Source organism: Filicampus tigris, chromosome 9 (assembly GCF_054856515.1).
Source record: "Filicampus tigris isolate MCC_2025a chromosome 9, RoL_Ftig_1.0, whole genome shotgun sequence".
In the NCBI taxonomy this organism is placed as follows: domain Eukaryota; kingdom Metazoa; phylum Chordata; class Actinopteri; order Syngnathiformes; family Syngnathidae; genus Filicampus; species Filicampus tigris.
Window position 1 is genome coordinate 19,815,066 of NC_141225.1, and position 16,495 is coordinate 19,831,560.

At 42.0% G+C, this 16,495-nt stretch overlaps 1 protein-coding gene across 3 annotated transcripts; it reads left to right on the forward strand.

Moving 5' to 3' along the window:
• Positions 1-1,562: 1,562 nt before the first annotated feature.
• On the forward strand, positions 1,563-15,419 carry draxina (dorsal inhibitory axon guidance protein a). Of its 3 annotated transcripts, none has more exons than XM_086040615.1 (11): positions 1,563-1,704; positions 1,871-1,925; positions 3,151-3,237; positions 3,331-3,477; positions 3,764-3,993; positions 11,338-11,756; positions 11,990-12,180; positions 13,191-13,311; positions 13,409-13,501; positions 13,600-13,689; positions 14,002-15,419. In XM_086040615.1, exons 1-11 carry the CDS (start codon positions 1,589-1,591, stop codon positions 14,112-14,114), a joined length of 1,662 nt encoding a protein of 553 aa, XP_085896741.1. In that variant the 5' UTR covers positions 1,563-1,588; the 3' UTR covers positions 14,115-15,419. The 3 variants fall into 3 exon arrangements, with proteins under 3 accessions (XP_085896741.1, XP_085896742.1, XP_085896743.1); XM_086040616.1 differs by having other exon boundaries at positions 12,062-12,180; XM_086040617.1 differs by having other exon boundaries at positions 1,642-1,925; positions 3,155-3,237.
• Positions 15,420-16,495: the final 1,076 nt, after the last annotated feature.

Below are 16,495 nucleotides of genomic sequence, written 5' to 3' on the forward strand. Positions count from 1 at the left end.
AGCAGAAGGATGAGTCGCAGGTTGCAGACCCCTGTTCTAGCATGTATGCAATCATGCGCCCACGTTACATCGGTTTATTGAACATAAAAAAAAAAAACTGCACCTGTCGTCAATTATTTTCATATTTTACTCAAATGCCGGACATAATACTGATATTAGTACCACATTTCCGTCCTTTTTGTGTATACTTTCACTATCATTAAGATTTACAGAGGATGTATTTTAATGTCTTTATTTGCGATTGCATCAACAGACATCTGATATGAATTTGTTTTTTTATCCACATTTGGACAAGGCCTGAATCTGATCTGCAGATACTCAGTTTCCAATTGTGTCACTTGAGAGCAAAGTAATGGAAATTGTGTCACATGAACCTTGCGGCCTAAATCCAGCTTGAGTGGCACTCAGGATTTGGGAAGTTCTTATGAAGTCACGTGTTATTTTTCCTCCCCATGCATTTCTTTCTCGAAAGTGCAGTTAATGTGCCTTGGTCTGATGGAAAAGGATTTGGAACTACTGCACTGCCTCTCTGCCTGGGCATCCACAATAAAGCTTTATGCTAAATTATTATTTTCTATCATTAAAAAAACGGCGTGCCCCCCTCAAAACTTGAGCATACTAAATCAGTTACCTCTCCCGACCTTAGCTTTCGTCTATTTAAAAGATCTGATTTGATTGTGGCGCACAATGTTTATAAAAAGTTGACACCCCCCTGTTTATTGGCCAGGTTTTTGTGATATTAAAAAAATGAGACCAAAATATATCATTTCGTTTTTTCCCCACCTTTATTGTGACCAAAATCTGTACAACTGAACTGATAAGTGGAGGGATAACACTCCTACCCAAAAAGACAGAGTGCTCAAGATGATGCAACAATTAATTTGACGATGTGTATATTTATGCAACCAGGTTATAATGTATGTCCCCTTATTTTTCCCCTGAAAACATTTTTTTTTCCAACAGAGATGGCCAGGCTGTAAGTCACACACACCAATGGTGGAAAAAACTTTGGAATGATTTATGAATCACATTTTTAATATTCCAAAAAGCTGACATTTGAAGAGGGGTATGTTGACTTTTCATATCCGCTGTATGATTAATTGGTGTTAGGAATATGAGGGGTCCTTGCAAAAAATGTGTCCACAGTTTGAAAACCCCTGCTCTCAAATGAGGACTTTTGAAAGCGCAAATCAGTAAGTGAGATTTCAGCCACCTCCTCCACAAGGTGGCAGTGTTGCACTGTGATGGAAAAAAAAAATCACGGTCATCAAGGGATCATTTTCCTTCCTTCTTCAGGTGAGAAAGAGCAATTTGGCTTAAGCGCCTGAGCTGTGTATCTCATTACATTGCACCTGTACAGTTTTTTGTGTTCTAATCATGTAAAGAAAGCACATTTGCTTCATTGTTATTCTTCTGATTCACTTTTCTTTAAAAGGCTGAAAAACAAAAACAAATCATTCTGCTGTGTGCTTTTGTGAAAGTGGATCACAACTGAGGCCGCCCGTGCCCCTGATCTGCCGGCTGTATTAAAGCTTGACACTGCGCCATATGAGGCGTTTGATGCCTGCTGAGAAGCTGCGGGCTGCAAATGTACGAGGAGGCTCACCGGGGGGTCTTCCCTGCTATTCATCTTGTTCCGCATACACAAATTCTGCCTGACACTGGCACCGCCGTATTCAACCAAAAATTTCCCATCACGAGTTGGTGAGTGCTCTAGTGTGTGTTTTGAAGTTTACTGACTTGCCTCTATACTGACCGTATGTCATCAATAGGTGAGTCATTTTATGTTATTTTAGCATGTAGTGGTTATCGTCAGTGTATCTACTTCAAAAAAACTTTCTGAAAAACCATTTGCTGTTTTTGTGCTCAGGTTAAAGCAACACGTCGTCTTCTTGTGGCATTATGGTGCCAAGAACTTTGTTGAAGTGAGTTAAGGCGTTTCAGCTGTCAAAGAACTATGTTTGAGCAAGTTGAGGCTCTTCATGTAGTTGCCGCCATCTTGTGGCTTCTGTCGGCAATCAAACTTTTTAGGGAGGGTCTGAACTACTTTGGGATTTTTGGTTTTCGTGGTCTTAATCCCCTGACAATAGCAGGGCTTCAGTGTAGTTGACGCCCATGACTAAAAATGATATTAATTATTTGAAAAAACCCTAAATACAAATTTAAACAAACTATCTTACATAACATTACCCTTAAATGGCTTAAGAGAATGATGTGGAAAAGCTGTACAGTAATTCAATGTGCACATGCGGCAAAGACTCCATAACTCCCACTAACAACCCAAGCTAAACTTAGCTCCTCCCCACAATACACATGAGCATGTCTCTCAATTGAGTTGTATCACTTCAACAATACTTCCTTGGCACCAATTACAAATTTTCTATTAACTATGGCTTTGGCGTCATCTCATGGCACCTTAGTACGTCACAGAAAGAGCACAAAATCTGAGTGCTGAGATCCAGAAAGAATGTGAGTGCGAAATGGTGAACCTCAGATAGGTTGGAGGTCACAAACCGACACACACGTACACAACGGAGTGAAATTTAGTTTGATTGGATAATGTTTTACTCATTCGTTCAGTTCACTGTAATTCCGTTTCCATTATTTTCTAACAGAGCAATTGTGTCGAATGACCAACACCCTTCAGTCTCAGGGTATTTATTTAAGGCGGCGTTTGATGCCAAACTAAAGCTCGACAGAGACAGATTTATTTGTTATTTGACAGAGCAAATTGGTTTCCTTCCACAGCCACTCGTACAAATATGTGCTTGTGGCGTTATGTTTTACAAATGTGATGCGCTGTTGACAGTAAATACTGTACGCAACTTTACGTGCAAATAATTTTCAAGTGAAAATGTACTCCCCAAATCCGATTGGTGCCTTATTAAAAGCGGTAAGCGGCCTATGGGCTTATGAAAAAAAAAAAAAAAAAAAAAAAAAAAAACATGACAAAGAAACCCCTTGAGTGTAAATGCATACACACAACACACACGCACTGCTAGCATTGCTATAGTGCATTGCCACACATTTCTTCCAGCATTTGGAGTTACAATTGTTATCTCTCCCAAGCAGGCTGGCATATTACACTCATCTTTAAGCATTTAAAGCAAATTAGCCAGTCTGAATAATGCTAACAACTATTTCTTTTAGTCAGGCATCTCCCAGACCTACTTTGGAAATGCCAAGCACTTCCCTCCAGACGCAGTCTACATTTTGTGGGATTGCTGTAGCAGCAATGTAAGTGAGCATGCATGCTGGATTTCCCACTGTGATGCTTCATCTTCATCCCAAAGGGGAAATTCAAGGAGCATCTCGCTTTTATACATCCAGCACGAGGCGCTCTCTATGCATCCAATGAGATGCCATCATCACTCTGTGCGCTGGAAGGAGATCGTCATTCCGCATCCAGTTTTGGTGAACATCACTGCATCCACTTTGATTTCTCTCTGCATCCACCCTGCATGTGGCCATCTCTCGGTATCCAATACAATTGTCACTCTGCAAGTACTGGGATGTCTCAGCATCCACGATGAGGCGCTCTCCTCTGTGCATTCACGCAATGCTGTCATCTCTCAGCATCCACTGAGAGAGAGAACTGTTGCGCCTACATTTGAAATGTTTCAACTTGGAATATTTTTGGAGTAACTTTCCTCACTGGAATGCTATCGACGTGACGTCATTTTCTATCTTATCCGCCATTACGACGCGCAGATTATAATCAATACAAAAAGTCAATACTGGCCAGGCCCCTCCTCCTTCCCAGGCGTGGACGCGGACGCTGACGCGCTCCCGGGGGCGCGCGCGCGCGCGCGGAGTCGCCAGCGACTCTAGCAGTGTGGCTGTCTTGCTGCCTGCTGCCTGCACAGAAGAAGCCGCAGCAGAGTGTCGATGCTCGCCGGCAGAGCCCAACCAGGAGCAGCACGGTTCCAATAAAGGTTCCAGCCGCCCACAGCGACGTCACCAGCACACAGCTGCTCCAAACAACAAACGCAGGTGAGGCGCTCTTTACGTTTTTGTGGCGCTTTTGTGTGTTTCAGTGTTCAATGTTCCAGTAGCCCTTTTGCACAGATTTAAAAGGATGTATTTGTGTGCATATTTGGAATTCTTTATGTCGAGTATAGGCTATAGCAGTTCATCCTGCATAAAGTTCTTAGTTATCAGATTTTTCTCTGATCCCAAACTAATCTTTAAAAACAACCTGATGATGAGTTGAACTTAGAACTAGAAATGATGTAATACTGACGTCTATAATCGCATATAGTATAGTAGACCCCCGAGGGACATATAGGGACTGGGCCGGCCTGTGAATAGCGACGATACGGGTATAATTGACCCCATTATAAATGCATTGGAGAGAAAAAAAAGGAAAGTATTTTTTCGTAACTCCCCCAAATCTTGGGAAAACGCGATGAACCGCCAATAAGCCCTTTCCACGTAAAAAAGGGTCTCACCCCATAAAAAACAATACATAGGCCTATAGAAAAAAGTATTTTGAAAAAAAAATCTGCAAATGGGTGAATCAAAACACATTTTCTTCAGGATTTTTGGTGAATATGCGGGTGGCCACTGTAATTAGGATGCTTTTCATCTGCTTAACAATGCATGCTGTGGGATTTTAGGGCCCTTCAGAAAGAGGACAAAGACCCTCCATACCTTCCACTAACAACCCAGGCTAAACTTGTCTCCTCCCGACATACCAAGCTTGTATCACTTCAACATACAGTGAGTCCTTGACACCAATTCTTACTTAAAATTGGTTTTGGCAGTTTTGGCTGCATCATGGGATGCTTCAGAAACAGGACAAAAATGAAACAACAAGTAAAGAACACATGACTGTGGAATAGGGATTCCATTACAATGACAGAGAAGGTAAAAAAAACTAACTTAATGTGAAGAGTCAGGATAATATTAGATGCATTTTCAGTGATTTTCTGAGTGGAGATGTATGACTTTCTCATACTTCCTTGACGCCGATTCCTTAAATATTGCCTTGGCAACATCTCATTCTTTTAGACAGTGCACAAAAGCCACAAAGGTGAGACTTTCAGTGAATAGCTGCGGGGATAGGTTCCACAGAAAAAAATGGAAATAAGTGAATACATGAATAGTGAAGCGCCAATGTGCACGGGATTGCCGCATAGAGTGGTGGGGCCTTCAACTTCACACCTAAGAAACTGTGATGAGTTTTTTTTCACGGCTCACATGGCTGATTGTCGTACCCGTGTTGAACAGGTGTCCAAATTTCACAGGCAGCTAAGCGCAAAGTTTGTTGCCGCTTTGGGGAAAAAAAAAAAAAAAAATCTTCCACAGACACGTTGTGCCATTTAAAAATGGCAACCTTTGATTTCCTCCTCATCTTATTTCTTCCTCCTCCATCTCCATCCTTTTGTCTATTTGCCGCTCTTGGCTCTGCGGGGAGCCGCTGGTGTGTTGGAACTCGCCTCGGTCGGGTGGGTGTCTGGGGGATGTTCCCCTGCTGTGCATGCGTGCGTGCGAGGCCCTGGCGAACGCTCGATAAGGGCCCCATGGGGAGATATTGCTGATGCCACCGTGCAGCAGACACAAAGCTCCACGTCTTGGACCCGCCACCGCATTCGGTTCTCCTCAGGCTCCACTGCAACTTGCTTGTGGACAGATGGAGCGTGGCCGTCTTGTTTTTTTTTTTTTTCTTCTTCTTTAATACCCGCTTTAACAGCCAATACGCACCTAATGGCTGCTAAAATGCGTGTGAAAAAGCTGCGGTTGTAACTGCGAAAGCGTTTAAGGCAAGGGTGGTTCGCACCGCTGACTTCAAGTCGGGATGCTCATTGGCGATTCTAAATTGGCATCATTGATGTCACTGGAAATGCTAAATTGTCTTTGTTTCCAAAGAGGACTTGTCTAAATTGTCTAAAATCTATATCAAGACTTGGATTGAGGACTTCTAGAATAAACATCCATCGAGCAGTGTAAATACTCTTCAGTGCTTACAAAAAAACGTATGTTAGGTTCACTGATGACTTGCCTGTCGTTAATGTTTCCAAAAACGTTAATTAAACGCATTAAATTGACTTTGACGTTTATAAAATTCACTTTTTTGGTCTGTTGAAGACTTGTAAATTGTCTTCAACATTTAGAGAAAAAACACATTTGGTAGTTTCATAGCCGAACTCATGAATTGCAAATTGAATGTTATTGTCATTGCACATGTCACAAGTGCAGAGCAACGGAATTCATTTCAATCCATCCAACAGCCGTAAAAAAAGAAAAAAAACACCAACATTGGGAGACAGAATGAGAGGTCTGACGCCTTGCCAGGCAGCACCCCGATTTTCTTGTACGAAAGAGAAAACAAAACCGAGCAGGAGGGGGGAAATAACAAGTCCTAAACTGTGCTCCTATAATGGAGGGGCACAGTGTGAGGTCTGGAAAAAACTCAGAAAACAGCCACATGAATAGAAGACATAACAACAGCAACTCAAATACTTGCACATGTGGAAGTTGGACTTGGTTTCAGTCAGCCTTGAGTCCCTCCCTGGACCACTCGATGGGCCGTGAGCCGAATTTATGGTCATTTCTTCGAGGTGCGCCGTCATCTTCATCTTCTCCAAGTTGTGGCAGGGGCGGGGTAACATGGCTGGTCACTGTGCAGGGCCCCCAACGACTAATTACACCCTGGTTGTACACAAGCAATCACCAGAACGGCTGTGGCCCCCGGCATCGGGGGAGGGTCTTGAGGGGTGAGGGGTGCTCTTTGCTTCTGCATCCTTTTGTCTCCCGCATCCTTTTGGTTGCTATGACAGATCCGAAGAAGAGCAGCAGATGGCTGCTGGAGGTTTGCCGTCACAGCAGGTGTTTTTTTTTTTAATTTCTTACCCGTCACGCCTTCTCATCTCGTCCTCTCGCTCTTCTATTTGTTTTTGTGGCGCTTCCTCCCTCCCACCTCAATTTTTTTTTTTTTTTTGCAATTTCTTGCAAGATTAGCAATCACTTCACACATATGTGCCTCTCAATGGCCTCCCCAGAGGGGGAAAATGTTTGAGGCAAATATAAGCCGTTTTACCATCACCGCGCGGCTGCCTGGGTGATCTACAACTCAATTTTCAACATTTCATTATGTTGTGAGTGGGCCGTGCACACTTTCCACCTGGGTCATAAAGAGGTTTAGATGCCTAACTGGAGGTGGTTTTGATGACATCTGTGTTGGGAATCCATAAGGGGCCCCGTGGGGGGCTGTGAGATGAGTGACTGTTAGGCTGATGGATAAGCTAGTGTGCGACTGAAAGTCATCAGTTCCACACCAGCGCCTTGGCCCGGCATCCCCGTAACAGATGCTCAACCTGCTGCCTACCACACACGAGACGTGCTACTTGAAAACCACCAGACGCAAATGCGTCTTTGCTTTGTTTGTATTGAAGTGTAGCACGTTAAAAACGCCCCAAATGTGGTGTGGTTTAGAAAAGGATTGGATGTCACCGGCTTTTATAAGGCGGCGACAGAGCCACCAAATCAGTTTCATTTTGCTCTGATTGATACACGGTGCTAAGCGGAGTTAATCACAATTTGCAATTCTTTACTGCGAGGCCATTTAAAAATAGTGCAGTTTATTAAAATAATGGCAGTCTCAAAGAGGCTAATGAAAATAGTGACTCCATTACTTATACTTGTCCAAGGAATTTAAAAAACAACAAATTCAGCCCCCCCAAGTCAGTTTCACATAGCAACATGAAATTTGGTAGGTATGTCTATCATGACTAGACGCTCCAAAAAGTCATACTTGAAAAGAGACAGGAAGTCTGACATTTTGGTTTGAAGCATCTCTTTTTTTTTTAAGGTCATCTTGGCCATTTCAAGGTTAAAGAGTTCTTGGGAATGTTTGAAAATTCAGCCCCTGAAGCCCATTTCACATTGCAATATGAAATTTGGTAGGCCCACAAAAAAGTGTTACGAACACATGCCCAAAAAGACAAATCTAACATTTAGGTGGAAAGATGCTATTTAACGCAAATTTTTGTCATTTCCAAGATCCTTAAAGACAAAGTGTTCGTGGGGATTTTTAGAAATTATGCAGTTTCACAACATGAAATTAAGAAGCCATATCTATCATGGATAGACCCACAGAGAAGTCGCATGAAGCCATCCCTGAAAAAAACACAGGATGTCTTACATTTTGCATATGAGCTGTCATTTTAAGCTCATTCAAGCATTTGCCTGGGTCCTTAACACACTAGTCCTAGGGAGTTCTTTTTGAAAATTCAGACCCCGAAGCCCGTTTCACTTACCAACATGAAATTTGATAGGTATCATCTCACTCAGCCAACTGAAAATTAGTAGACATGTCAATTATGAGTGGACCCTCCAAAAAGTGTCAGGAAGCCATGTCTGAAAGCAGAAAGTCTGCCATTTTGAATTTGAAGAAGCCATTTTAGGGCCATGTTGCCCATTTTCAGGGGGTGTTCAAAGACCGAGTAGTAGCAGGGAATCCGTCACATGACATTTGGCAGGCATGTTTATCATGAGTAGACCCATAAAAAGGTCTCGAGAAGCCATGCCTGATAGGAACCAGGAAGTCAGACATTTTTGTAATAAACTGGCCAATTTAGTGTCATTTTGGAATTTTGGGCCATTTCCGGGGTCCCTTCAAACTACTCCTAAAGATTGTGTCCGATTGCTACCAAATTGGCAGCACCTGTACTAGACAGATGGATGACACTTAATTACATAAATAATTGAGTTTTGACCATTGTGTAAAACTTGATGACTCGCCATAAAACACAAAAATCGAATAATTCAGCTCCACAAGGTCAACCATCTTGTGTGTGATGGAGGCCCCACCCCGAGAACAATCATAGGCAGACCCCCCACCCCCACTGACAGAAATGAGTTGTACTTTTGACTGCAATGATCTCCTGACACCTCACCTCATAAACAACGCACCCCACCCAACACAAAAAGGTGTTGCCTCGCTGTCATGTTTGCAGACTGCACAGCTGTTCCGGTTCCCTGAGGTACACTTGTAACCTGGGCATCCCCCAACATCCTTTGCTCTCCACATCCCCCACCACCCACACACACACACACACACACACACACACACACACACACACACACGCTCTTACACGCACGTGAGCTGCCAAGCAACTGATAAGTCACTGCTAAAGATTCCCTTCCTCCCAGTCCACCATGCAGACTGCATGAAATCAAACACACGCACACACACACACACACACGCAAGACATCATCAGTAGATCAATACTTCCACGACATTGATTTTCTGCACCGCCATTCGTTTTTTAACACACTGAAGACAGCCACGGTGACTGTGTGGGGTTTATTACACACGTTTGTATACATGTATATGTGTGCAATATACACATGTACAATTTAATAAGAAGCATGTAGTGTTTCCCAGTTTTACATTCAGTACAGTTGCACACCGCTGTAAACTACCATAATGAAAATATTTAAAACAATAAGCATATGTATTAATAGTGGTTTATTATTTTGTGATGCTAACTTTAAGAATGCACTCAATTTAATACAAAAGACTGTTAGGGCTATGCAGAAAAAAAGAACTTTATTATACGGTGAAGAGGTTGTTTTTTCCCCCTGAGAACAAATTTCAGATTTTTTTTTAGGGGGAGAAATAAGTTGTTTAAAAACAACAAAAATTATTTATGTTTTTCAATGAACTATCTTCTAATCTTTGGAGGTGTTTTTATTAAAATAAAGAAAAGAAGTCTTATACTAATTACACTGCAGTTGATTTTTTTAAATAAATCAAGAATAAAGTCAGACTTTAGGAGAAAGAATTTTTTTTATTAATGCGTAAATTTTTTAAAGGAATATGTAGGAATCCTAGGAAGATTGCGTTCTGAGTTTTTGAAGGAAAAAAAATCCTAATTAAATGGGAGTTAATTGAATATTTTCAGAAGAAATTTAATGAGGGTTAAGTCTTTTTTTTTTTGAAAATAATTGGTATTTTAAATAATAATAATAGTAATATAACCTTTTCGAGGAAAAATATTTTTTCCTAGTATTAGTCTAAATACTTAAAAACTTAATTCTCACAAATGTAAACAAGCTAGCTGGCTCGCATTGTCTAGTATTAGCTCAAATTTGCATGTTTTTTTGCAGACATCGTGCAAAAAAAGCCTGGTTCATGTCTCGATGTTGGTGTTTATTAAGGACTCCATAATCAGTTTCTAAATCCTCATTCTTTCTTTTTTTTTTTTTTTTCTCGAAGCCAGCCGTTGCTCATGCCATCACATCCATTTTGCGCGGCTTTCTTCTGTGAATTCTAAACATCTCCGAGGAAGTAAACAGTTTCGATTAAACGGCACTTGGCGCTGAATGGAAAGTGGTGCAGATGAAAGGGAAAATAAAACGCGCCCGTCGTTTTTTTCCCATGGGACAAAGCAATGCAGACATCCTCTGGCCCATTCGGGTTCCGTCACACCTCACTGAAGTGTTGACTCACGTAATGGAAAACCTGGCGAGCTCCGTAAGGGACGTGTGCAGCGACCGCTTTGTGTCATTTCGCCGGGATGTCATTTGTGAGGAAGCGCAAATGTGTGGCGCTGCCCCGGGTCCGCTCGAGATAAATGTGAGACGAAAACCAGGAGGACGAGGCGATGAATAACGGCAGGGACTTTGTGTTCTCTGCCAAGGCTAAGGCTGAGACTGAGAGTTAATGTTTGGATTTTTTTTGGGGTTTTTTTTATGAAGGTTTATCCTCCAAAGTGCCAGACCATCCCTCAGGCAGCAATGCCAAGATAGATTGCCTGTTCTGTTACTAAAGCATAGTTGCCCAAGTTATGTTGAAACATTTTCAGAAAAAAAAGAAAAGAAATACTAACATTTTAGCTAGCACATCTGCATTTTTTATTGAATTGGCAACCATAAGTTAAAAATGACTTGTGTAATTACGCTTTTAGGTTAATAACTACGTACATGCAAAAGGTGCTTCAATTTGATTGTTTTTTTTTTTTAATGTTTTTTTTAGTTAAATGATATTTTAGTCTGATTTTTGAGAAATTATAAATCTTAGAGGAAAAAAATCACAATCTAAGAGAAAAAGCATTTTTTTCTGAGAATGTAGTTAGTTATGTTAATAAATAGTCACTTTTTTTCAAGCATTGTTTTTTTTTCAAAGTGTTGTTAAAAGAGCTTGAAAAAAGCAAATTTCATAAATGTTATAAAACATGATAGGGAGTATTTAAAAACGGTCTCTCTATATCGCGTCTTTTGTTTATTGCAGGGATGCTCTGGAAGGTAGCGCCCACGATGGAGGGGGGAATTACTGTCTACCACTTTTGGGAGTCGTCACTTGTTGTCGCTGTTTTCTCCTCTCACCAGGTGGCGCTGTTGTGCTCAAGAAACGATGGTGCCCTCCTTGTTCCTGACGCTGGTGCTCCTTTTGGCGCTCGTGTCTTTTTCCCTCGCCGCCGATCCTTCCGGCGTAGCTCGCGGCAAGAGGAGGCGCAACTCCGGACGACGCTCACAGCAACAGCACCCCCTGCGGGTCGCACCGGGCTACGGTGACCTGAGGGTGGCACGGAAGGGCCACGGCGGCGGGCCGGCGCAACACCCGGTCCGTTCCGAGGACGACGGCGCGGGCTTGGAGGGTCTGCGTCCGGTGCGGGTGGACAAGGGGCCGGGCCGAGTTGGCCTGAGTGAGAACCGCTTGATGGGCACGCGCAAGGGAAGGGGACACGGTGAACAATCGCAGCTCAGGAGACACGGGGGAAGACGGGACAAGGGACGACATGCACAAGGTGCGTGTTGGCAGCATAATCAAAAGTGTTCTGGCATTTTATCTACTTCGTTTCGCTGCTAGGTATTAACGACACTAACAAGGAATCTTCTGTTAAGGTCGTGATGGGGCAATTTTCACTTTGTGAAAGAAAATTTTGATAAAGGTTCTGAACTCCAAATTCCATGCCACTGGTCTTAAAAAAACAGTCCTCATTTGAGCATCACTACAGTATATCTTGTTTCCATTTTGCAGGCCTTTTTTCAGAGCCCCAGCTGGGTGTCCTACTGGACGAGCCCCCTCCTTCATCCTCTTCTTCTTCTGCAGCCCCTGCGGGTGACGGCCCCTCCCTCAATTCTGCGACCTTCGGCTCCGGCTCCTCCATGGTTGTCATGGTGACCAACGAGCATCCCCCGACGCTACCCCCATCCTCCACCAAACCACAGGTGACCTGGGACAAACTCCAAAAAGTCTAAACATGATTGAGGTTCGACTAGTACTACTAACTAGCTAAACTAACCCTAAAAAAAAATCAATAAGATTCTTGCTTTGGCATTCATGGAATGAATGAACTAACCAAGCAACCAAAGAACCAACTAACTAACCAATTGGTCGAGTAATCAAATAACAAACCAACTAAGAAACAAACTAACAAGCAAATCAAGAAAAGTATTTAGCTATCCAACCAACCAAAGAACTAACTAACCACCCACTAAATATTAAATCAACTATCTAACAAAACAGTGAAGGAACTAAGTAACAAATTATTAAACTAATCAAGCAACCAAGGAACTGACTAACCGATAGGTTGACTAGTTTACTAACAAACCAACCAAGTAGCAAATTAACAATGAAACAGTCTACCAATTAATGAGCTTACCAATCAACCAAGGAACCAACTCAAATCAACTAACAAAACAACAAAGGAACTAAAATTATTGAACCAACTAACCAACAACCAAGGAACATACGAACTAACCAACAAACCGACCGATTAACTAACAAACCCACCAAGGAACAAATCCGCCAAGTAGATAACTAACCAATCAACTAATCAACCGGCCAACCAAGGAACAACTAACTAAACAAGAAACCAAGTAATCAGTCAACCAAATAACTAAGTACCTAACCCACAAAAAAAACATAACAAACCAAATAACCAATGAACAAACTAACCACCTGACCAAGTAACCAACCGAAGGATTGGTTGACAAACTAACCAAGGAAGCAACTAACTCACTAATGAGCTGACCAACTTACTGACAAACAAGCCAAGTTTTCAGTCAAATCAATCTTATTGATTGTTCTGAGAGGGACGTCTTCCTGAGGGTGAAAGGAAACGGCTTCTGGGAAATTCTCATTTGTGATGCATGCAACTATGGATCTGGTGACGTGATCCTGTCCAGTGATTGATTGGATGTCGGTTCCGTATTGGCGAGCTGCTGTCTCTTCTCAGCGGTCCGGACGAGGGAAGGGGCAAGGCGAGGTGATGCCCACCCTGGACATGACGCTCTTCGACTGGACGGACTACGAGGACATGAAGCCTGTGGACGCATGGCCATCCTCTAGGAACAAAGGTCTTTCCGGCAGACTTTCCATTTGTTCGGATTCTGAATGAATTTTCTGAACGGTTTCGAAAAACGGGTCTCATTTTGGGGTCGTCTCCCTCCACAGACAAAAGACGAAGTAAAAACCTCAGCAGCGGAAATACGACGGCGGACAATGATGACATTGAACCGTGTGACCACCATCTGGACTGTCTACCCGGTCAGTCGCCGTCCAATGGGAATGGTCAAATATTCCGTCTTTTCAAGTAGAAATATGTTCAAATGCTGATCTTCAAAACTTTGCTTTGCCCACCGAAGGTTCCTGTTGTGACTTGCGGCAACATGAGTGCAAAGCTCACAACCGAGGCCTGAACAACAAGTGCTACGACGACTGCATGTGTGAGGAAGGTGAAAATTTACACCGACCGCTACCCCGTACTTCCTGTACTCCACCTTAGTCTATTTGCCTCCCCTACTGATAAAATTATTGTGCCCCCGACATCCAGTACTTTCCTGTTCCACACCTCTCATATTCCAAAAACGTTCCGCATGCCCATTTAATTCACCAAGTCCCGTTTCCCCCACTTCCTGTAGCCGATCTTCCTGCTCACAGCCCAACATTTTACCTCACGGGTTCTTCTATCCCAAGACTTATTTTAACCCACTATTCCACATTCAGACACATTTTCCCAAACAAATCTGTTTCTTCTGACCTCGCAGGCTTCCGTTGCTACGCTAAATTCCATCGCAAGCGACGTGTGACGAAGAGGCGGGGCCGCTGCGTGGTGCCCGAGTCGGTCAGTAGTGACCAAGGAGGCTTCATCACCATCTGAAGAGGACAAAGAGGACGCGGAGCGTTTGTGGAAGACGGCGACTGTGACCACTCAGACACGGGTGACCTCCTGTGAGCGAAGACGAGTGGATGTAAACGAGTGGACATTTTGAAGCACAACGGAATGCTGAACTCCCTAAAAACCCTAACCCCAACCTAATCCCAACCCTACCCTAACTCTAACCCTACTCTGACCCCAGCTCTACCCTAACCGCAACCCAAACCTACACTAACCGTCCCAAACTCCTACAAGTGAGTGTTTGTTTATTCTTTTGCTTGTTTATAACCTTGAAACATCTCAGTGTTGATAAATGTGCTGTATATCGTCGCTGTTGGCTGGAAACCTTGTACAATGGAATCTCGGTGCAAACCGGTTACAAACAAGTTGGTTGATGAACATTTTTTTTTTTTAAAGAAAAATCACCTTGAGTTACAACACTCGGCATGGCTGCGGAAGGCTCAGAACTATGTGTTGTTTCTTCCGCTATGCTTCAGGTATCTTTTTTTTGCCTAAAATGGATGCCACATCCCACAATGAAACGCAAAAGCTGCGCCACATTATGGGAGGCGGTGGCCATTTTGGGCTTGGAGGAACCACAGTGAACGTAAACGTGACTGAATACAAAGAAACTGCGCAGTGACTTGCAAGCGAGCGAGCTGTTATTTTCACCATCCTAAATATTGTTTTCACCTATTTTATATTACTTTGCTTTTAATTTTAACCACACAATGGTCAAATTAAGTTCAATCTGACATATTTCATCATTGGAACTGATTAATTTCATTTCCATTCATTTCAATTGGAAATATTACCTCTGTTTGCAAATGTTTCTGAGCAAATTGAATTTGTAACCCAACAGCATGAGAACTCTTGTAAGGAATAATACCAACTTGAAAGATTCACTGTTTGGTAACTCAAGCAAGACAACATTTTTTTGGTTTCCTGTAAGGATTGATTTTACAGATTCGAGGACTCCGCCCGACAGCGACCATATATTTTTTTTGTAGTTTGCTCATGTACTCCAAGAACAATTGTTCTTCTTCAAGGTTGTTCACATTCTTCTCACACCCACACACAACCTGATATCATTTGTCTTTTTGTCTCATACTGAATATCATCTGCAAGGTGATTCCTAATAACAAACACGATTTGTAAATACGAAGTGTAACAGATTTTCTTTGTCAACTTGTGTCATCAATTTTATTGTTCGACTCTTGGTATATTGCTGATTTATTTATTTTCTGTATTGTGATTTTATAGCCTCGGTTGCATTCAAGATTAAACTATTTGTTGTGTAACAATCGAGCAGCACTCATTATGTCAACTTTGTTTTTGTTTTTACACTACTATTATCTTTTTTCAATTATTTTTCTCTGAGAAAACAAAACAGAACTAATCTGTCTCCATTAAAAAATATATATATTTATTTACTGTACACACAATATTCTAAGTCACATTTCAACACTCTTAACTGTCATACAAAATAAGTAAAAACAGTAAAAGAATACTAAATAATAGTAAAATAAAATAAAGCTATGCCTGGCAAGATAGAAAGTGATAAGGAAGTTGGTCATTGTCATGCTAGCCATTAGCCATTTTGATTTCAGGTACATGCTCTCTATGCTAGCTTCACTTTGGTAAAATTGATTTTTTAAATTAATATTTAAAGCAGAAGTCAACCCAAACATATATTTTTAAGAATATGTTCTATGCAGGTCCACTAGTTGAAACAAGGCAATATGATTCATGTTAAATATGAGTTAAGCAACAAAATCCACCCATTTTTAGCCATGTCCGGGGACTGCCATTTTGTCACTTCTGTCGACTGAAAATGACATCACACACCCCATGGCTCAGATAACGACCAATCGTAGCTCAGCTTCAGAAAACAGGTCAGCCGTGATTGGTCGTTATCTGAGCCCTGAGCAACTGTGATGTCATTGTCAATCGACAGAAGTGAAAACAAAACAAAATGGCCGCCCCCTGAGATGGCTAAGAATGTGTAGATTTTGTTGATTAACTCATATTTAACATGAATCATATTGCCTTGTTCCAACTAGTGGACCTGCATAGAACATATTCTAAAAAAATATGTTTTTTGGTTGACATCGTTCTTAATCAAACACACATATTCTGTCTGTGTTGCAGTAAGGTCCAGTTCCAGTTTTATGGTTTTACACATTTCTCCTCTGCCATCAGAACACATTTTCTGAATTAAAAAAATAGTTTTGTTTGACTTGAGGCTTGAACTTAATGTAACAAATTATTCCTTTTTTTTGATTAAAGCAGGGAAGTGTTTGATTTTTAAAGGGAGGTGGATGAGTAGGAGGTTGAATGGTGGTGGTGGTGATGGTGGTGGTGGGGAAGTAGGCGGAAGAGGG